At 31.6% G+C, this 23,309-nt stretch overlaps 1 protein-coding gene across 1 annotated transcript; it reads left to right on the top strand.

The window, feature by feature from the left end:
* The first annotated feature begins 14,953 nt into the window (after window positions 1-14,953).
* Window positions 14,954-21,952, top strand: LOC148623934 (uncharacterized). The gene is made up of 11 exons (XM_088566595.1): window positions 14,954-15,185; window positions 16,050-16,223; window positions 16,495-16,587; window positions 16,881-17,087; window positions 17,952-18,092; window positions 18,397-18,489; window positions 18,789-18,989; window positions 19,854-20,027; window positions 20,299-20,391; window positions 20,691-20,891; window positions 21,756-21,952. The coding sequence occupies exons 1-11, from the start codon at window positions 14,990-14,992 to the stop codon at window positions 21,950-21,952; spliced, it is 1,770 nt and encodes a 589-aa protein (XP_088422721.1). The 5' UTR covers window positions 14,954-14,989.
* Window positions 21,953-23,309: the final 1,357 nt, after the last annotated feature.

Genomic DNA, 23,309 nt, shown 5'->3' with positions numbered 1-23,309 from the left:
CAATTAGAGAACATTTAGTCAGCTTTAGTCTGAATTCACCAGAGATGTGTAATCATTTTCAAATCTTGATCGGTAACAATACCAAGCGTATACATTTAGCCAATTTCGGTATGCTTTACACGTATTTCGATTAGTTGTCTCTGATCAGCCGCATAATATTAAGAACTCAGGACGTTCAACATCCAAAATAAATCGTATACAAGAATTATCAATACCAAAAATATCAAATGGGAAAGACAAATCAATCACTGAAACGTTTTACAATATGGAATACAAGGAATGAAGCCTCAGTGTTTTAGAGATTTTGACTTTTGTGACAGGAAATTTGTGAAAATAATCTACATGATATGATTCAAATTAGAAAGAAATCAAGAAATATTTCAAATATTACTGCTCGTTTTATATCAGGTGACACGAAGGGAAGTCTTCCGAACGGTAATAAACACGTATTTAAGAGATAATATTTGAAATACTGAGATTCTGATTTTTGTTTGACAATAAGTTATATACAGCGGAACTGTCAGGGACTGATAAATGTTGTTTTTCTCCTTCTTTTTTTTTACTGGCAATATGACTGAATGGACAAAGAACGAAAAGCAAACAGAATGTGTAGGGAACCACTTTTGTATCTGAACATATAAAACAACTCGGCGCATAGACAAGTCGTTCAAAGTCTACTAGAACTTTGGTTGTCATGAATATCGTCATTCTAATTGAAAACTTTGTCCTCTTACAAGTCAAACCTCCCTTACGTTAGCAATATTTATTTATTATCTCATTCAAATTATTTTGTAATTATTCATATTGCCTTTCTGTATTTTATTTTCAGTTTACAAATTTATTGTTCGACGACGAAGATTTATTCGATATATAACGACATGTTACAACGAGTTCGGCGACATTAGACACTGTCTTGTTCAGCTTCATAAACAAGGAGTGATTGGATCCGCATCGATTTATAAACATACGCGTATACAGTCTAGAATATCGGTCAGACATTCTCGTAAGCATACTCCATGTACATGATTTATTAAAAATACGTTGTGAAGACTCTGACCGGAAAGCAATTAACTACAACAACATAGCCTGCTCATATTTCTTTTCTTGAAGAATATCTTATAGATACTAGACATTGTTATAATGTGAATAACAATATTTTCCACTGATACAGTAAGTAATTTTGATAAACTCATTGCAAAAAGAACTTTTGTCTTTGACTTGAAATGCTTATTTCAGACCGTATATGTTCATTTTAATTCGTCTTTTTTTATCAGAAAGAACATCAATAGTGGTTGGTAGAATATTCCGGAAATTCCGTAAACTTCATGTTAGACTAGTAGGACGTGGTATTCTTTACAATGGTTATTGTAAGTAACTTTTATACAATGTAACAAGCAATTGGATCATTTTTTTCAAAAACAGCAATGCGTTATGCTGATGTGAAACACATATCCATTAAAATAATAAGAAATATTTTGAATATATATTTCTGAATTTCTTTCAGAAATATTTTGAATGTAAGAAATCGTAAAATGCAGTAACATTTCAGTTGTATATCTAATATAATATTGTTAATATTTTAAATTTCTAATATCGATTTACCGTATACTTGAACATTTGTGAGATTTGTTTTTCATAATCTGAACATTTGTTTTACTTATCTTAGTCTTTATGCTTCGATGTAAATACACAAAGTTCTTCCGAATTCTGCGCCGTTGTGAGAGAAGAAGTGTAGGAGTATATACATGTCTGTCACAGGCAATGACGAGAAAATTAATTGGAAGAAAACATCGCTTCAGACGTTATGGTCGTGGATATGGACTTGGTGTCACTTTTGTGAAACGTGGGGTGGTGTTTGAACATCATTGTAAGCTTACTCAAAACAACTTACGATTGTAACAAACAATTAGAGAACATTTAGTCAGCTTTAGTCTGAATTCACCAGAGATGTGTAATCATTTTCAAATCTTGATCGGTAACAATACCAAGCGTATACATTTAGCCAATTTCGGTATGCTTTACACGTATTTCGATTAGTTGTCTCTGATCAGCCGCATAATATTAAGAACTCAGGACGTTCAACATCCAAAATAAATCGTATACAAGAATTATCAATACCAAAAATATCAAATGGGAAAGACAAATCAATCACTGAAACGTTTTACAATATGGAATACAAGGAATGAAGCCTCAATGTTTTAGAGATTTTGACTTTTGTGACAGGAAATTTGTGAAAATAATCTACATGATATGATTCAAATTAGAAAGAAATCAAGAAATATTTCAAATATTACTGCTCGTTTTATATCAGGTGACACGAAGGGAAGTCTTCCGAACGGTAATAAACACGTATTTAAGAGATAATATTTGAAATACTGAGATTCTGATTTTTGTTTGACAATAAGTTATATACAGCGGAACTGTCAGGGATTGATAAATGTTGTTTTTCTCCTTCTTTTTTTTACTGGCAATATGACTGAATGGACAAAGAACGAAAAGCAAACAGAATGTGTAGGGAACCACTTTTGTATCTGAACATATAAAACAACTCGGCGCATAGACAAGTCGTTCAAAGTCTACTAGAACTTTGGTTGTCATGAATATCGTCAATGTAATTGAAAACTTTGTCCTCTTACAAGTCAAACCTCCCTTACGTTAGCAATATTTATTTATTATCTCATTCAAATTATTTTGTAATTATTCATATTGCCTTTCTGTATTTTATTTTCAGTTTACAAATTTATTGTTCGACGACGAAGATTTATTCGATATATAACGACATGTTACAACGAGTTCGGCGACATTAGACACTGTCTTGTTCAGCTTCATAAACAAGGAGTGATTGGATCCGCATCGATTTATAAACATACGCGTATACAGTCTAGAATATCGGTCAGACATTCTCGTAAGCATACTCCATGTACATGATTTATTAAAAATACGTTGTGAAGACTCTGACCGGAAAGCAATTAACTACAACAACATAGCCTGCTCATATTTCTTTTCTTGAAGAATATCTTATAGATACTAGACATTGTTATAATGTGAATAACAATATTTTCCACTGATACAGTAAGTAATTTTGATAAACTCATTGCAAAAAGAACTTTTGTCTTTGACTTGAAATGCTTATTTCAGACCGTATATGTTCATTTTAATTCGTCTTTTTTTATCAGAAAGAACATCAATAGTGGTTGGTAGAATATTCCGGAAATTCCGTAAACTTCATGTTAGACTAGTAGGACGTGGTATTCTTTACAATGGTTATTGTAAGTAACTTTTATACAATGTAACAAGCAATTGGATCATTTTTTTCAAAAACAGCAATGCGTTATGCTGATGTGAAACACATATCCATTAAAATAATAAGAAATATTTTGAATATATATTTCTGAATTTCTTTCAGAAATATTTTGAATGTAAGAAATCGTAAAATGCAGTAACATTTCAGTTGTATATCTAATATAATATTGTTAATATTTTAAATTTCTAATATCGATTTACCGTATACTTGAACATTTGTGAGATTTGTTTTTCATAATCTGAACATTTGTTTTACTTATCTTAGTCTTTATGCTTCGATGTAAATACACAAAGTTCTTCCGAATTCTGCGCCGTTGTGAGAGAAGAAGTGTAGGAGTATATACATGTCTGTCACAGGCAATGACGAGAAAATTAATTGGAAGAAAACATCGCTTCAGACGTTATGGTCGTGGATATGGACTTGGTGTCACTTTTGTGAAACGTGGGGTGGTGTTTGAACATCATTGTAAGCTTACTCAAAACAACTTACGATTGTAACAAACAATTAGAGAACATTTAGTCAGCTTTAGTCTGAATTCACCAGAGATGTGTAATCATTTTCAAATCTTGATCGGTAACAATACCAAGCGTATACATTTAGCCAATTTCGGTATGCTTTACACGTATTTCGATTAGTTGTCTCTGATCAGCCGCATAATATTAAGAACTCAGGACGTTCAACATCCAAAATAAATCGTATACAAGAATTATCAATACCAAAAATATCAAATGGGAAAGACAAATCAATCACTGAAACGTTTTACAATATGGAATACAAGGAATGAAGCCTCAATGTTTTAGAGATTTTGACTTTTGTGACAGGAAATTTGTGAAAATAATCTACATGATATGATTCAAATTAGAAAGAAATCAAGAAATATTTCAAATATTACTGCTCGTTTTATATCAGGTGACACGAAGGGAAGTCTTCCGAACGGTAATAAACACGTATTTAAGAGATAATATTTGAAATACTGAGATTCTGATTTTTGTTTGACAATAAGTTATATACAGCGGAACTGTCAGGGATTGATAAATGTTGTTTTTCTCCTTCTTTTTTTACTGGCAATATGACTGAATGGACAAAGAACGAAAAGCAAACAGAATGTGTAGGGAACCACTTTTGTATCTGAACATATAAAACAACTCGGCGCATAGACAAGTCGTTCAAAGTCTACTAGAACTTTGGTTGTCATGAATATCGTCAATGTAATTGAAAACTTTGTCCTCTTACAAGTCAAACCTCCCTTACGTTAGCAATATTTATTTATTATCTCATTCAAATTATTTTGTAATTATTCATATTGCCTTTCTGTATTTTATTTTCAGTTTACAAATTTATTGTTCGACGACGAAGATTTATTCGATATATAACGACATGTTACAACGAGTTCGGCGACATTAGACACTGTCTTGTTCAGCTTCATAAACAAGGAGTGATTGGATCCGCATCGATTTATAAACATACGCGTATACAGTCTAGAATATCGGTCAGACATTCTCGTAAGCATACTCCATGTACATGATTTATTAAAAATACGTTGTGAAGACTCTGACCGGAAAGCAATTAACTACAACAACATAGCCTGCTCATATTTCTTTTCTTGAAGAATATCTTATAGATACTAGACATTGTTATAATGTGAATAACAATATTTTCCACTGATACAGTAAGTAATTTTGATAAACTCATTGCAAAAAGAACTTTTGTCTTTGACTTGAAATGCTTATTTCAGACCGTATATGTTCATTTTAATTCGTCTTTTTTTATCAGAAAGAACATCAATAGTGGTTGGTAGAATATTCCGGAAATTCCGTAAACTTCATGTTAGACTAGTAGGACGTGGTATTCTTTACAATGGTTATTGTAAGTAACTTTTATACAATGTAACAAGCAATTGGATCATTTTTTTCAAAAACAGCAATGCGTTATGCTGATGTGAAACACATATCCATTAAAATAATAAGAAATATTTTGAATATATATTTCTGAATTTCTTTCAGAAATATTTTGAATGTAAGAAATCGTAAAATGCAGTAACATTTCAGTTGTATATCTAATATAATATTGTTAATATTTTAAATTTCTAATATCGATTTACCGTATACTTGAACATTTGTGAGATTTGTTTTTCATAATCTGAACATTTGTTTTACTTATCTTAGTCTTTATGCTTCGATGTAAATACACAAAGTTCTTCCGAATTCTGCGCCGTTGTGAGAGAAGAAGTGTAGGAGTATATACATGTCTGTCACAGGCAATGACGAGAAAATTAATTGGAAGAAAACATCGCTTCAGACGTTATGGTCGTGGATATGGACTTGGTGTCACTTTTGTGAAACGTGGGGTGGTGTTTGAACATCATTGTAAGCTTACTCAAAACAACTTACGATTGTAACAAACAATTAGAGAACATTTAGTCAGCTTTAGTCTGAATTCACCAGAGATGTGTAATCATTTTCAAATCTTGATCGGTAACAAAACCAAGCGTATACATTTAGCCAATTTCGGTATGCTTTACACGTATTTCGATTAGTTGTCTCTGATCAGCCGCATAATATTAAGAACTCAGGACGTTCAACATCCAAAATAAATCGTATACAAGAATTATCAATACCAAAAATATCAAATGGGAAAGACAAATCAATCACTGAAACGTTTTACAATATGGAATACAAGGAATGAAGCCTCAGTGTTTTAGAGATTTTGACTTTTGTGACAGGAAATTTGTGAAAATAATCTACATGATATGATTCAAATTAGAAAGAAATCAAGAAATATTTCAAATATTACTGCTCGTTTTATATCAGGTGACACGAAGGGAAGTCTTCCGAACGGTAATAAACACGTATTTAAGAGATAATATTTGAAATACTGAGATTCTGATTTTTGTTTGACAATAAGTTATATACAGCGGAACTGTCAGGGACTGATAAATGTTGTTTTTCTCCTTCTTTTTTTTTACTGGCAATATGACTGAATGGACAAAGAACGAAAAGCAAACAGAATGTGTAGGGAACCACTTTTGTATCTGAACATATAAAACAACTCGGCGCATAGACAAGTCGTTCAAAGTCTACTAGAACTTTGGTTGTCATGAATATCGTCATTCTAATTGAAAACTTTGTCCTCTTACAAGTCAAACCTCCCTTACGTTAGCAATATTTATTTATTATCTCATTCAAATTATTTTGTAATTATTCATATTGCCTTTCTGTATTTTATTTTCAGTTTACAAATTTATTGTTCGACGACGAAGATTTATTCGATATATAACGACATGTTACAACGAGTTCGGCGACATTAGACACTGTCTTGTTCAGCTTCATAAACAAGGAGTGATTGGATCCGCATCGATTTATAAACATACGCGTATACAGTCTAGAATATCGGTCAGACATTCTCGTAAGCATACTCCATGTACATGATTTATTAAAAATACGTTGTGAAGACTCTGACCGGAAAGCAATTAACTACAACAACATAGCCTGCTCATATTTCTTTTCTTGAAGAATATCTTATAGATACTAGACATTGTTATAATGTGAATAACAATATTTTCCACTGATACAGTAAGTAATTTTGATAAACTCATTGCAAAAAGAACTTTTGTCTTTGACTTGAAATGCTTATTTCAGACCGTATATGTTCATTTTAATTCGTCTTTTTTTTATCAGAAAGAACATCAATAGTGGTTGGTAGAATATTCCGGAAATTCCGTAAACTTCATGTTAGACTAGTAGGACGTGGTATTCTTTACAATGGTTATTGTAAGTAACTTTTATACAATGTAACAAGCAATTGGATCATTTTTTTCAAAAACAGCAATGCGTTATGCTGATGTGAAACACATATCCATTAAAATAATAAGAAATATTTTGAATATATATTTCTGAATTTCTTTCAGAAATATTTTGAATGTAAGAAATCGTAAAATGCAGTAACATTTCAGTTGTATATCTAATATAATATTGTTAATATTTTAAATTTCTAATATCGATTTACCGTATACTTGAACATTTGTGAGATTTGTTTTTCATAATCTGAACATTTGTTTTACTTATCTTAGTCTTTATGCTTCGATGTAAATACACAAAGTTCTTCCGAATTCTGCGCCGTTGTGAGAGAAGAAGTGTAGGAGTATATACATGTCTGTCACAGGCAATGACGAGAAAATTAATTGGAAGAAAACATCGCTTCAGACGTTATGGTCGTGGATATGGACTTGGTGTCACTTTTGTGAAACGTGGGGTGGTGTTTGAACATCATTGTAAGCTTACTCAAAACAACTTACGATTGTAACAAACAATTAGAGAACATTTAGTCAGCTTTAGTCTGAATTCACCAGAGATGTGTAATCATTTTCAAATCTTGATCGGTAACAATACCAAGCGTATACATTTAGCCAATTTCGGTATGCTTTACACGTATTTCGATTAGTTGTCTCTGATCAGCCGCATAATATTAAGAACTCAGGACGTTCAACATCCAAAATAAATCGTATACAAGAATTATCAATACCAAAAATATCAAATGGGAAAGACAAATCAATCACTGAAACGTTTTACAATATGGAATACAAGGAATGAAGCCTCAGTGTTTTAGAGATTTTGACTTTTGTGACAGGAAATTTGTGAAAATAATCTACATGATATGATTCAAATTAGAAAGAAATCAAGAAATATTTCAAATATTACTGCTCGTTTTATATCAGGTGACACGAAGGGAAGTCTTCCGAACGGTAATAAACACGTATTTAAGAGATAATATTTGAAATACTGAGATTCTGATTTTTGTTTGACAATAAGTTATATACAGCGGAACTGTCAGGGACTGATAAATGTTGTTTTTCTCCTTCTTTTTTTTTACTGGCAATATGACTGAATGGACAAAGAACGAAAAGCAAACAGAATGTGTAGGGAACCACTTTTGTATCTGAACATATAAAACAACTCGGCGCATAGACAAGTCGTTCAAAGTCTACTAGAACTTTGGTTGTCATGAATATCGTCATTCTAATTGAAAACTTTGTCCTCTTACAAGTCAAACCTCCCTTACGTTAGCAATATTTATTTATTATCTCATTCAAATTATTTTGTAATTATTCATATTGCCTTTCTGTATTTTATTTTCAGTTTACAAATTTATTGTTCGACGACGAAGATTTATTCGATATATAACGACATGTTACAACGAGTTCGGCGACATTAGACACTGTCTTGTTCAGCTTCATAAACAAGGAGTGATTGGATCCGCATCGATTTATAAACATACGCGTATACAGTCTAGAATATCGGTCAGACATTCTCGTAAGCATACTCCATGTACATGATTTATTAAAAATACGTTGTGAAGACTCTGACCGGAAAGCAATTAACTACAACAACATAGCCTGCTCATATTTCTTTTCTTGAAGAATATCTTATAGATACTAGACATTGTTATAATGTGAATAACAATATTTTCCACTGATACAGTAAGTAATTTTGATAAACTCATTGCAAAAAGAACTTTTGTCTTTGACTTGAAATGCTTATTTCAGACCGTATATGTTCATTTTAATTCGTCTTTTTTTATCAGAAAGAACATCAATAGTGGTTGGTAGAATATTCCGGAAATTCCGTAAACTTCATGTTAGACTAGTAGGACGTGGTATTCTTTACAATGGTTATTGTAAGTAACTTTTATACAATGTAACAAGCAATTGGATCATTTTTTTCAAAAACAGCAATGCGTTATGCTGATGTGAAACACATATCCATTAAAATAATAAGAAATATTTTGAATATATATTTCTGAATTTCTTTCAGAAATATTTTGAATGTAAGAAATCGTAAAATGCAGTAACATTTCAGTTGTATATCTAATATAATATTGTTAATATTTTAAATTTCTAATATCGATTTACCGTATACTTGAACATTTGTGAGATTTGTTTTTCATAATCTGAACATTTGTTTTACTTATCTTAGTCTTTATGCTTCGATGTAAATACACAAAGTTCTTCCGAATTCTGCGCCGTTGTGAGAGAAGAAGTGTAGGAGTATATACATGTCTGTCACAGGCAATGACGAGAAAATTAATTGGAAGAAAACATCGCTTCAGACGTTATGGTCGTGGATATGGACTTGGTGTCACTTTTGTGAAACGTGGGGTGGTGTTTGAACATCATTGTAAGCTTACTCAAAACAACTTACGATTGTAACAAACAATTAGAGAACATTTAGTCAGCTTTAGTCTGAATTCACCAGAGATGTGTAATCATTTTCAAATCTTGATCGGTAACAATACCAAGCGTATACATTTAGCCAATTTCGGTATGCTTTACACGTATTTCGATTAGTTGTCTCTGATCAGCCGCATAATATTAAGAACTCAGGACGTTCAACATCCAAAATAAATCGTATACAAGAATTATCAATACCAAAAATATCAAATGGGAAAGACAAATCAATCACTGAAACGTTTTACAATATGGAATACAAGGAATGAAGCCTCAATGTTTTAGAGATTTTGACTTTTGTGACAGGAAATTTGTGAAAATAATCTACATGATATGATTCAAATTAGAAAGAAATCAAGAAATATTTCAAATATTACTGCTCGTTTTATATCAGGTGACACGAAGGGAAGTCTTCCGAACGGTAATAAACACGTATTTAAGAGATAATATTTGAAATACTGAGATTCTGATTTTTGTTTGACAATAAGTTATATACAGCGGAACTGTCAGGGATTGATAAATGTTGTTTTTCTCCTTCTTTTTTTTACTGGCAATATGACTGAATGGACAAAGAACGAAAAGCAAACAGAATGTGTAGGGAACCACTTTTGTATCTGAACATATAAAACAACTCGGCGCATAGACAAGTCGTTCAAAGTCTACTAGAACTTTGGTTGTCATGAATATCGTCAATGTAATTGAAAACTTTGTCCTCTTACAAGTCAAACCTCCCTTACGTTAGCAATATTTATTTATTATCTCATTCAAATTATTTTGTAATTATTCATATTGCCTTTCTGTATTTTATTTTCAGTTTACAAATTTATTGTTCGACGACGAAGATTTATTCGATATATAACGACATGTTACAACGAGTTCGGCGACATTAGACACTGTCTTGTTCAGCTTCATAAACAAGGAGTGATTGGATCCGCATCGATTTATAAACATACGCGTATACAGTCTAGAATATCGGTCAGACATTCTCGTAAGCATACTCCATGTACATGATTTATTAAAAATACGTTGTGAAGACTCTGACCGGAAAGCAATTAACTACAACAACATAGCCTGCTCATATTTCTTTTCTTGAAGAATATCTTATAGATACTAGACATTGTTATAATGTGAATAACAATATTTTCCACTGATACAGTAAGTAATTTTGATAAACTCATTGCAAAAAGAACTTTTGTCTTTGACTTGAAATGCTTATTTCAGACCGTATATGTTCATTTTAATTCGTCTTTTTTTATCAGAAAGAACATCAATAGTGGTTGGTAGAATATTCCGGAAATTCCGTAAACTTCATGTTAGACTAGTAGGACGTGGTATTCTTTACAATGGTTATTGTAAGTAACTTTTATACAATGTAACAAGCAATTGGATCATTTTTTTCAAAAACAGCAATGCGTTATGCTGATGTGAAACACATATCCATTAAAATAATAAGAAATATTTTGAATATATATTTCTGAATTTCTTTCAGAAATATTTTGAATGTAAGAAATCGTAAAATGCAGTAACATTTCAGTTGTATATCTAATATAATATTGTTAATATTTTAAATTTCTAATATCGATTTACCGTATACTTGAACATTTGTGAGATTTGTTTTTCATAATCTGAACATTTGTTTTACTTATCTTAGTCTTTATGCTTCGATGTAAATACACAAAGTTCTTCCGAATTCTGCGCCGTTGTGAGAGAAGAAGTGTAGGAGTATATACATGTCTGTCACAGGCAATGACGAGAAAATTAATTGGAAGAAAACATCGCTTCAGACGTTATGGTCGTGGATATGGACTTGGTGTCACTTTTGTGAAACGTGGGGTGGTGTTTGAACATCATTGTAAGCTTACTCAAAACAACTTACGATTGTAACAAACAATTAGAGAACATTTAGTCAGCTTTAGTCTGAATTCACCAGAGATGTGTAATCATTTTCAAATCTTGATCGGTAACAATACCAAGCGTATACATTTAGCCAATTTCGGTATGCTTTACACGTATTTCGATTAGTTGTCTCTGATCAGCCGCATAATATTAAGAACTCAGGACGTTCAACATCCAAAATAAATCGTATACAAGAATTATCAATACCAAAAATATCAAATGGGAAAGACAAATCAATCACTGAAACGTTTTACAATATGGAATACAAGGAATGAAGCCTCAGTGTTTTAGAGATTTTGACTTTTGTGACAGGAAATTTGTGAAAATAATCTACATGATATGATTCAAATTAGAAAGAAATCAAGAAATATTTCAAATATTACTGCTCGTTTTATATCAGGTGACACGAAGGGAAGTCTTCCGAACGGTAATAAACACGTATTTAAGAGATAATATTTGAAATACTGAGATTCTGATTTTTGTTTGACAATAAGTTATATACAGCGGAACTGTCAGGGATTGATAAATGTTGTTTTTCTCCTTCTTTTTTTTACTGGCAATATGACTGAATGGACAAAGAACGAAAAGCAAACAGAATGTGTAGGGAACCACTTTTGTATCTGAACATATAAAACAACTCGGCGCATAGACAAGTCGTTCAAAGTCTACTAGAACTTTGGTTGTCATGAATATCGTCATTCTAATTGAAAACTTTGTCCTCTTACAAGTCAAACCTCCCTTACGTTAGCAATATTTATTTATTATCTCATTCAAATTATTTTGTAATTATTCATATTGCCTTTCTGTATTTTATTTTCAGTTTACAAATTTATTGTTCGACGACGAAGATTTATTCGATATATAACGACATGTTACAACGAGTTCGGCGACATTAGACACTGTCTTGTTCAGCTTCATAAACAAGGAGTGATTGGATCCGCATCGATTTATAAACATACGCGTATACAGTCTAGAATATCGGTCAGACATTCTCGTAAGCATACTCCATGTACATGATTTATTAAAAATACGTTGTGAAGACTCTGACCGGAAAGCAATTAACTACAACAACATAGCCTGCTCATATTTCTTTTCTTGAAGAATATCTTATAGATACTAGACATTGTTATAATGTGAATAACAATATTTTCCACTGATACAGTAAGTAATTTTGATAAACTCCATGCAAAAAGAACTTTTGTCTTTGACTTGAAATGCTTATTTCAGACCGTATATGTTCATTTTAATTCGTCTTTTTTTATCAGAAAGAACATCAATAGTGGTTGGTAGAATATTCCGGAAATTCCGTAAACTTCATGTTAGACTAGTAGGACGTGGTATTCTTTACAATGGTTATTGTAAGTAACTTTTATACAATGTAACAAGCAATTGGATCATTTTTTTTCAAAAACAGCAATGCGTTATGCTGATGTGAAACACATATCCATTAAAATAATAAGAAATATTTTGAATATATATTTCTGAATTTCTTTCAGAAATATTTTGAATGTAAGAAATCGTAAAATGCAGTAACATTTCAGTTGTATATCTAATATAATATTGTTAATATTTTCAATTTCTAATATCGATTTACCGTATACTTGAACATTTGTGAGATTTGTTTTTCATAATCTGAACATTTGTTTTACTTATCTTAGTCTTCATGCTTCGATGTAAATACACAAAGTTCTTCCGAATTCTGCGCCGTTGTGAGAGAAGAAGTGTAGGAGTATATACATGTCTGTCACAGGCAATGACGAGAAAATTAATTGGAAGAAAACATCGCTTCAGACGTTATGGTCGTGGATATGGACTTGGTGTCACTTTTGTGAAACGTGGGGTGGTGTTTGAACATCATTGTAAGCTTACTCAAAACAACTTACGATTGTAACAAACAATTAGAGAACATTTAGTCAGCTTTAGTCTGAATTCACCAGAGATGTGTAATCATTTTCAAATCTTGATCGGTAACAATACCAAGCGTATAAATTTAGCCAATTTCGGTATGCTTTACACGTATTTCGATTAGTTGTCTCTGATCAGCCGCATAATATTAAGAACTCAGGACGTTCAACATCCAAAATAAATCGTATACAAGAATTATCAATACCAAAAATATCAAATGGGAAAGACAAGTCAATCACTGAAACGTTTTACAATATGGAATACAAGGAATGAAGCCTCAGTGTTTTAGAGATTTTGACTTTTGTGACAGGAAATTTGTGAAAATAATCTACATGATATGATTCAAATTAGAAAGAAATCAAGAAATATTTCAAATATTACTGCTCGTTTTATATCAGGTGACACGAAGGGAAGTCTTCCGAACGGTAATAAGCACGTATTTAAGAGATAATATTTTAAATAATGAGATTCTGATTTTTGTTTGACAATAAGTTATATACAGCGGAACTGTCAGGGACTGATAAATGTTGTTTTTCTCCTTCTTTTTTTTTACTGGCAATATGACTGAATGGACAAAGAACGAAAAGCAAACAGAATGTGTAGGGAACCACTTTTGTATCTGAACATATAAAACAACTCGGCGCATAGACAAGTCGTTCAAAGTCTACTAGAACTTTGGTTGTCATGAATATCGTCATTCTAATTGAAAACTTTGTCCTCTTACAAGTCAAACCTCCCTTACGTTAGCAATATTTATTTATTATCTCATTCAAATTATTTTGTAATTATTCATATTGCCTTTCTGTATTTTATTTTCAGTTTACAAATTTATTGTTCGACGACGAAGATTTATTCGATATATAACGACATGTTACAACGAGTTCGGCGACATTAGACACTGTCTTGTTCAGCTTCATAAACAAGGAGTGATTGGATCCGCATCGATTTATAAACATACGCGTATACAGTCTAGAATATCGGTCAGACATTCTCGTAAGCATACTCCATGTACATGATTTATTAAAAATACGTTGTGAAGACTCTGACCGGAAAGCAATTAACTACAACAACATAGCCTGCTCATATTTCTTTTCTTGAAGAATATCTTATAGATACTAGACATTGTTATAATGTGAATAACAATATTTTCCACTGATACAGTAAGTAATTTTGATAAACTCATTGCAAAAAGAACTTTTGTCTTTGACTTGAAATGCTTATTTCAGACCGTATATGTTCATTTTAATTCGTCTTTTTTTATCAGAAAGAACATCAATAGTGGTTGGTAGAATATTCCGGAAATTCCGTAAACTTCATGTTAGACTAGTAGGACGTGGTATTCTTTACAATGGTTATTGTAAGTAACTTTTATACAATGTAACAAGCAATTGGATCATTTTTTTCAAAAACAGCAATGCGTTATGCTGATGTGAAACACATATCCATTAAAATAATAAGAAATATTTTGAATATATATTTCTGAATTTCTTTCAGAAATATTTTGAATGTAAGAAATCGTAAAATGCAGTAACATTTCAGTTGTATATCTAATATAATATTGTTAATATTTTCAATTTCTAATATCGATTTACCGTATACTTGAACATTTGTGAGATTTGTTTTTCATAATCTGAACATTTGTTTTACTTATCTTAGTCTTTATGCTTCGATGTAAATACACAAAGTTCTTCCGAATTCTGCGCCGTTGTGAGAGAAGAAGTGTAGGAGTATATACATGTCTGTCACAGGCAATGACGAGAAAATTAATTGGAAGAAAACATCGCTTCAGACGTTATGGTCGTGGATATGGACTTGGTGTCACTTTTGTGAAACGTGGGGTGGTGTTTGAACATCATTGTAAGCTTACTCAAAACAACTTACGATTGTAACAAACAATTAGAGAACATTTAGTCAGCTTTAGTCTGAATTCACCAGAGATGTGTAATCATTTTCAAATCTTGATCGGTAACAATACCAAGCGTATACATTTAGCCAATTTCGGTATGCTTTACACGTATTTCGATTAGTTGTCTCTGATCAGCCGCATAATATTAAGAACTCAGGACGTTCAACATCCAAAATAAATCGTATACAAGAATTATCAATACCAAAAATATCAAATGGGAAAGACAAATCAATCACTGAAACGTTTTACAATATGGAATACAAGGAATGAAGCCTCAGTGTTTTAGAGATTTTGACTTTTGTGACAGGAAATTTGTGAAAATAATCTACATGATATGATTCAAATTAGAAAGAAATCAAGAAATATTTCAAATATTACTGCTCGTTTTATATCAGGTGACACGAAGGGAAGTCTTCCGAACGGTAATAAACACGTATTTAAGAGATAATATTTGAAATACTGAGATTCTGATTTTTGTTTGACAATAAGTTATATACAGCGGAACTGTCAGGGATTGATAAATGTTGTTTTTCTCCTTCTTTTTTTTACTGGCAATATGACTGAATGGACAAAGAACGAAAAGCAAACAGAATGTGTAGGGAACCACTTTTGTATCTGAACATATAAAACAACTCGGCGCATAGACAAGTCGTTCAAAGTCTACTAGAACTTTGGTTGTCATGAATATCGTCAATGTAATTGAAAACTTTGTCCTCTTACAAGTCAAACCTCCCTTACGTTAGCAATATTTATTTATTATCTCATTCAAATTATTTTGTAATTATTCATATTGCCTTTCTGTATTTTATTTTCAGTTTACAAATTTATTGTTCGACGACGAAGATTTATTCGATATATAACGACATGTTACAACGAGTTCGGCGACATTAGACACTGTCTTGTTCAGCTTCATAAACAAGGAGTGATTGGATCCGCATCGATTTATAAACATACGCGTATACAGTCTAGAATATCGGTCAGACATTCTCGTAAGCATACTCCATGTACATGATTTATTAAAAATACGTTGTGAAGACTCTGACCGGAAAGCAATTAACTACAACAACATAGCCTGCTCATATTTCTTTTCTTGAAGAATATCTTATAGATACTAGACATTGTTATAATGTGAATAACAATATTTTCCACTGATACAGTAAGTAATTTTGATAAACTCATTGCAAAAAGAACTTTTGTCTTTGACTTGAAATGCTTATTTCAGACCGTATATGTTCATTTTAATTCGTCTTTTTTTATCAGAAAGAACATCAATAGTGGTTGGTAGAATATTCCGGAAATTCCGTAAACTTCATGTTAGACTAGTAGGACGTGGTATTCTTTACAATGGTTATTGTAAGTAACTTTTATACAATGTAACAAGCAATTGGATCATTTTTTTCAAAAACAGCAATGCGTTATGCTGATGTGAAACACATATCCATTAAAATAATAAGAAATATTTTGAATATATATTTCTGAATTTCTTTCAGAAATATTTTGAATGTAAGAAATCGTAAAATGCAGTAACATTTCAGTTGTATATCTAATATAATATTGTTAATATTTTCAATTTCTAATATCGATTTACCGTATACTTGAACATTTGTGAGATTTGTTTTTCATAATCTGAACATTTGTTTTACTTATCTTAGTCTTTATGCTTCGATGTAAATACACAAAGTTCTTCCGAATTCTGCGCCGTTGTGAGAGAAGAAGTGTAGGAGTATATACATGTCTGTCACAGGCAATGACGAGAAAATTAATTGGAAGAAAACATCGCTTCAGACGTTATGGTCGTGGATATGGACTTGGTGTCACTTTTGTGAAACGTGGGGTGGTGTTTGAACATCATTGTAAGCTTACTCAAAACAACTTACGATTGTAACAAACAATTAGAGAACATTTAGTCAGCTTTAGTCTGAATTCACCAGAGATGTGTAATCATTTTCAAATCTTGATCGGTAACAATACCAAGCGTATACATTTAGCCAATTTCGGTATGCTTTACACGTATTTCGATTAGTTGTCTCTGATCAGCCGCATAATATTAAGAACTCAGGACGTTCAACATCCAAAATAAATCGTATACAAGAATTATCAATACCAAAAATATCAAATGGGAAAGACAAATCAATCACTGAAACGTTTTACAATATGGAATACAAGGAATGAAGCCTCAGTGTTTTAGAGATTTTGACTTTTGTGACAGGAAATTTGTGAAAATAATCTACATGATATGATTCAAATTAGAAAGAAATCAAGAAATATTTCAAATATTACTGCTCGTTTTATATCAGGTGACACGAAGGGAAGTCTTCCGAACGGTAATAAACACGTATTTAAGAGATAATATTTGAAATACTGAGATTCTGATTTTTGTTTGACAATAAGTTATATACAGCGGAACTGTCAGGGATTGATAAATGTTGTTTTTCTCCTTCTTTTTTTTACTGGCAATATGACTGAATGGACAAAGAACGAAAAGCAAACAGAATGTGTAGGGAACCACTTTTGTATCTGAACATATAAAACAACTCGGCGCATAGACAAGTCGTTCAAAGTCTACTAGAACTTTGGTTGTCATGAATATCGTCAATGTAATTGAAAACTTTGTCCTCTTACAAGTCAAACCTCCCTTACGTTAGCAATATTTATTTATTATCTCATTCAAATTATTTTGTAATTATTCATATTGCCTTTCTGTATTTTATTTTCAGTTTACAAATTTATTGTTCGACGACGAAGATTTATTCGATATATAACGACATGTTACAACGAGTTCGGCGACATTAGACACTGTCTTGTTCAGCTTCATAAACAAGGAGTGATTGGATCCGCATCGATTTATAAACATACGCGTATACAGTCTAGAATATCGGTCAGACATTCTCGTAAGCATACTCCATGTACATGATTTATTAAAAATACGTTGTGAAGACTCTGACCGGAAAGCAATTAACTACAACAACATAGCCTGCTCATATTTCTTTTCTTGAAGAATATCTTATAGATACTAGACATTGTTATAATGTGAATAACAATATTTTCCACTGATACAGTAAGTAATTTTGATAAACTCATTGCAAAAAGAACTTTTGTCTTTGACTTGAAATGCTTATTTCAGACCGTATATGTTCATTTTAATTCGTCTTTTTTTATCAGAAAGAACATCAATAGTGGTTGGTAGAATATTCCGGAAATTCCGTAAACTTCATGTTAGACTAGTAGGACGTGGTATTCTTTACAATGGTTATTGTAAGTAACTTTTATACAATGTAACAAGCAATTGGATCATTTTTTTCAAAAACAGCAATGCGTTATGCTGATGTGAAACACATATCCATTAAAATAATAAGAAATATTTTGAATATATATTTCTGAATTTCTTTCAGAAATATTTTGAATGTAAGAAATCGTAAAATGCAGTAACATTTCAGTTGTATATCTAATATAATATTGTTAATATTTTCAATTTCTAATATCGATTTACCGTATACTTGAACATTTGTGAGATTTGTTTTTCATAATCTGAACATTTGTTTTACTTATCTTAGTCTTTATGCTTCGATGTAAATACACAAAGTTCTTCCGAATTCTGCGCCGTTGTGAGAGAAGAAGTGTAGGAGTATATACATGTCTGTCACAGGCAATGACGAGAAAATTAATTGGAAGAAAACATCGCTTCAGACGTTATGGTCGTGGATATGGACTTGGTGTCACTTTTGTGAAACGTGGGGTGGTGTTTGAACATCATTGTAAGCTTACTCAAAACAACTTACGATTGTAACAAACAATTAGAGAACATTTAGTCAGCTTTAGTCTGAATTCACCAGAGATGTGTAATCATTTTCAAATCTTGATCGGTAACAATACCAAGCGTATACATTTAGCCAATTTCGGTATGCTTTACACGTATTTCGATTAGTTGTCTCTGATCAGCCGCATAATATTAAGAACTCAGGACGTTCAACATCCAAAATAAATCGTATACAAGAATTATCAATACCAAAAATATCAAATGGGAAAGACAAATCAATCACTGAAACGTTTTACAATATGGAATACAAGGAATGAAGCCTCAGTGTTTTAGAGATTTTGACTTTTGTGACAGGAAATTTGTGAAAATAATCTACATGATATGATTCAAATTAGAAAGAAATCAAGAAATATTTCAAATATTACTGCTCGTTTTATATCAGGTGACACGAAGGGAAGTCTTCCGAACGGTAATAAACACGTATTTAAGAGATAATATTTGAAATACTGAGATTCTGATTTTTGTTTGACAATAAGTTATATACAGCGGAACTGTCAGGGATTGATAAATGTTGTTTTTCTCCTTCTTTTTTTTACTGGCAATATGACTGAATGGACAAAGAACGAAAAGCAAACAGAATGTGTAGGGAACCACTTTTGTATCTGAACATATAAAACAACTCGGCGCATAGACAAGTCGTTCAAAGTCTACTAGAACTTTGGTTGTCATGAATATCGTCAATGTAATTGAAAACTTTGTCCTCTTACAAGTCAAACCTCCCTTACGTTAGCAATATTTATTTATTATCTCATTCAAATTATTTTGTAATTATTCATATTGCCTTTCTGTATTTTATTTTCAGTTTACAAATTTATTGTTCGACGACGAAGATTTATTCGATATATAACGACATGTTACAACGAGTTCGGCGACATTAGACACTGTCTTGTTCAGCTTCATAAACAAGGAGTGATTGGATCCGCATCGATTTATAAACATACGCGTATACAGTCTAGAATATCGGTCAGACATTCTCGTAAGCATACTCCATGTACATGATTTATTAAAAATACGTTGTGAAGACTCTGACCGGAAAGCAATTAACTACAACAACATAGCCTGCTCATATTTCTTTTCTTGAAGAATATCTTATAGATACTAGACATTGTTATAATGTGAATAACAATATTTTCCACTGATACAGTAAGTAATTTTGATAAACTCATTGCAAAAAGAACTTTTGTCTTTGACTTGAAATGCTTATTTCAGACCGTATATGTTCATTTTAATTCGTCTTTTTTTATCAGAAAGAACATCAATAGTGGTTGGTAGAATATTCCGGAAATTCCGTAAACTTCATGTTAGACTAGTAGGACGTGGTATTCTTTACAATGGTTATTGTAAGTAACTTTTATACAATGTAACAAGCAATTGGATCATTTTTTTCAAAAACAGCAATGCGTTATGCTGATGTGAAACACATATCCATTAAAATAATAAGAAATATTTTGAATATATATTTCTGAATTTCTTTCAGAAATATTTTGAATGTAAGAAATCGTAAAATGCAGTAACATTTCCGTTGTATATCTAATATAATATTGTTAATATTTTCAATTTCTAATATCGATTTACCGTATACTTGAACATTTGTGAGATTTGTTTTTCATAATCTGAACATTTGTTTTACTTATCTTAGTCTTTATGCTTCGATGTAAATACACAAAGTTCTTCCGAATTCTGCGCCGTTGTGAGAGAAGAAGTGTAGGAGTATATACATGTCTGTCACAGGCAATGACGAGAAAATTAATTGGAAGAAAACATCGCTTCAGACGTTATGGTCGTGGATATGGACTTGGTGTCACTTTTGTGAAACGTGGGGTGGTGTTTGAACATCATTGTAAGCTTACTCAAAACAACTTACGATTGTAACAAACAATTAGAGAACATTTAGTCAGCTTTAGTCTGAATTCACCAGAGATGTGTAATCATTTTCAAATCTTGATCGGTAACAATACCAAGCGTATACATTTAGCCAATTTCGGTATGCTTTACACGTATTTCGATTAGTTGTCTCTGATCAGCCGCATAATATTAAGAACTCAGGACGTTCAACATCCAAAATAAATCGTATACAAGAATTATCAATACCAAAAATATCAAATGGGAAAGACAAATCAATCACTGAAACGTTTTACAATATGGAATACAAGGAATGAAGCCTCAGTGTTTTAGAGATTTTGACTTTTGTGACAGGAAATTTGTGAAAATAATCTACATGATATGATTCAAATTAGAAAGAAATCAAGAAATATTTCAAATATTACTGCTCGTTTTATATCAGGTGACACGAAGGGAAGTCTTCCGAACGGTAATAAACACGTATTTAAGAGATAATATTTGAAATACTGAGATTCTGATTTTTGTTTGACAATAAGTTATATACAGCGGAACTGTCAGGGATTGATAAATGTTGTTTTTCTCCTTCTTTTTTTTAATGGCAATATGACTGAATGGACAAAGAACGAAAAGCAAACAGAATGTGTAGGGAACCACTTTTGTATCTGAACATATAAAACAACTCGGCGCATAGACAAGTCGTTCAAAGTCTACTAGAACTTTGGTTGTCATGAATATCGTCAATGTAATTGAAAACTTTGTCCTCTTACAAGTCAAACCTCCCTTACGTTAGCAATATTTATTTATTATCTCATTCAAATTATTTTGTAATTATTCATATTGCCTTTCTGTATTTTATTTTCAGTTTACAAATTTATTGTTCGACGACGAAGATTTATTCGATATATAACGACATGTTACAACGAGTTCGGCGACATTAGACACTGTCTTGTTCAGCTTCATAAACAAGGAGTGATTGGATCCGCATCGATTTATAAACATACGCGTATACAGTCTAGAATATCGGTCAGACATTCTCGTAAGCATACTCCATGTACATGATTTATTAAAAATACGTTGTGAAGACTCTGACCGGAAAGCAATTAACTACAACAACATAGCCTGCTCATATTTCTTTTCTTGAAGAATATCTTATAGATACTAGACATTGTTATAATGTGAATAACAATATTTTCCACTGATACAGTAAGTAATTTTGATAAACTCATTGCAAAAAGAACTTTTGTCTTTGACTTGAAATGCTTATTTCAGACCGTATATGTTCATTTTAATTCGTCTTTTTTTATCAGAAAGAACATCAATAGTGGTTGGTAGAATATTCCGGAAATTCCGTAAACTTCATGTTAGACTAGTAGGACGTGGTATTCTTTACAATGGTTATTGTAAGTAACTTTTATACAATGTAACAAGCAATTGGATCATTTTTTTCAAAAACAGCAATGCGTTATGCTGATGTGAAACACATATCCATTAAAATAATAAGAAATATTTTGAATATATATTTCTGAATTTCTTTCAGAAATATTTTGAATGTAAGAAATCGTAAAATGCAGTAACATTTCCGTTGTATATCTAATATAATATTGTTAATATTTTCAATTTCTAATATCGATTTACCGTATACTTGAACATTTGTGAGATTTGTTTTTCATAATCTGAACATTTGTTTTACTTATCTTAGTCTTTATGCTTCGATGTAAATACACAAAGTTCTTCCGAATTCTGCGCCGTTGTGAGAGAAGAAGTGTAGGAGTATATACATGTCTGTCACAGGCAATGACGAGAAAATTAATTGGAAGAAAACATCGCTTCAGACGTTATGGTCGTGGATATGGACTTGGTGTCACTTTTGTGAAACGTGGGGTGGTGTTTGAACATCATTGTAAGCTTACTCAAAACAACTTACGATTGTAACAAACAATTAGAGAACATTTAGTCAGCTTTAGTCTGAATTCACCAGAGATGTGTAATCATTTTCAAATCTTGATCGGTAACAATACCAAGCGTATACATTTAGCCAATTTCGGTATGCTTTACACGTATTTCGATTAGTTGTCTCTGATCAGCCGCATAATATTAAGAACTCAGGACGTTCAACATCCAAAATAAATCGTATACAAGAATTATCAATACCAAAAATATCAAATGGGAAAGACAAATCAATCACTGAAACGTTTTACAATATGGAATACAAGGAATGAAGCCTCAGTGTTTTAGAGATTTTGACTTTTGTGACAGGAAATTTGTGAAAATAATCTACATGATATGATTCAAATTAGAAAGAAATCAAGAAATATTTCAAATATTACTGCTCGTTTTATATCAGGTGACACGAAGGGAAGTCTTCCGAACGGTAATAAGCACGTATTTAAGAGATAATATTTTAAATAATGAGATT

Source organism: Perna viridis, chromosome 2 (assembly GCF_037379345.1).
Source record: "Perna viridis isolate PV_CMFRI_1.1 ecotype Kerala chromosome 2, ASM3737934v1, whole genome shotgun sequence".
In the NCBI taxonomy this organism is placed as follows: domain Eukaryota; kingdom Metazoa; phylum Mollusca; class Bivalvia; order Mytilida; family Mytilidae; genus Perna; species Perna viridis.
The sequence above is the reverse complement of the archived record's forward strand: the minus strand, read 5'-3'. Positions and strand labels throughout refer to the sequence as shown.

Coding starts and splice junctions, on each gene's coding strand:
- LOC148623934 (XM_088566595.1), top strand. CDS start 14,990: ATGCTTCGATGTAAATACACAAAGTTCTTCCGAATTCTGCGCCGTTGT. Junction 17,088..17,951: donor GGTGGTGTTTGAACATCATT/GTAAGCTTACTC, acceptor TTTTATTTTCAG/TTTACAAATTTATTGTTCGA. Junction 18,990..19,853: donor GGTGGTGTTTGAACATCATT/GTAAGCTTACTC, acceptor TTTTATTTTCAG/TTTACAAATTTATTGTTCGA.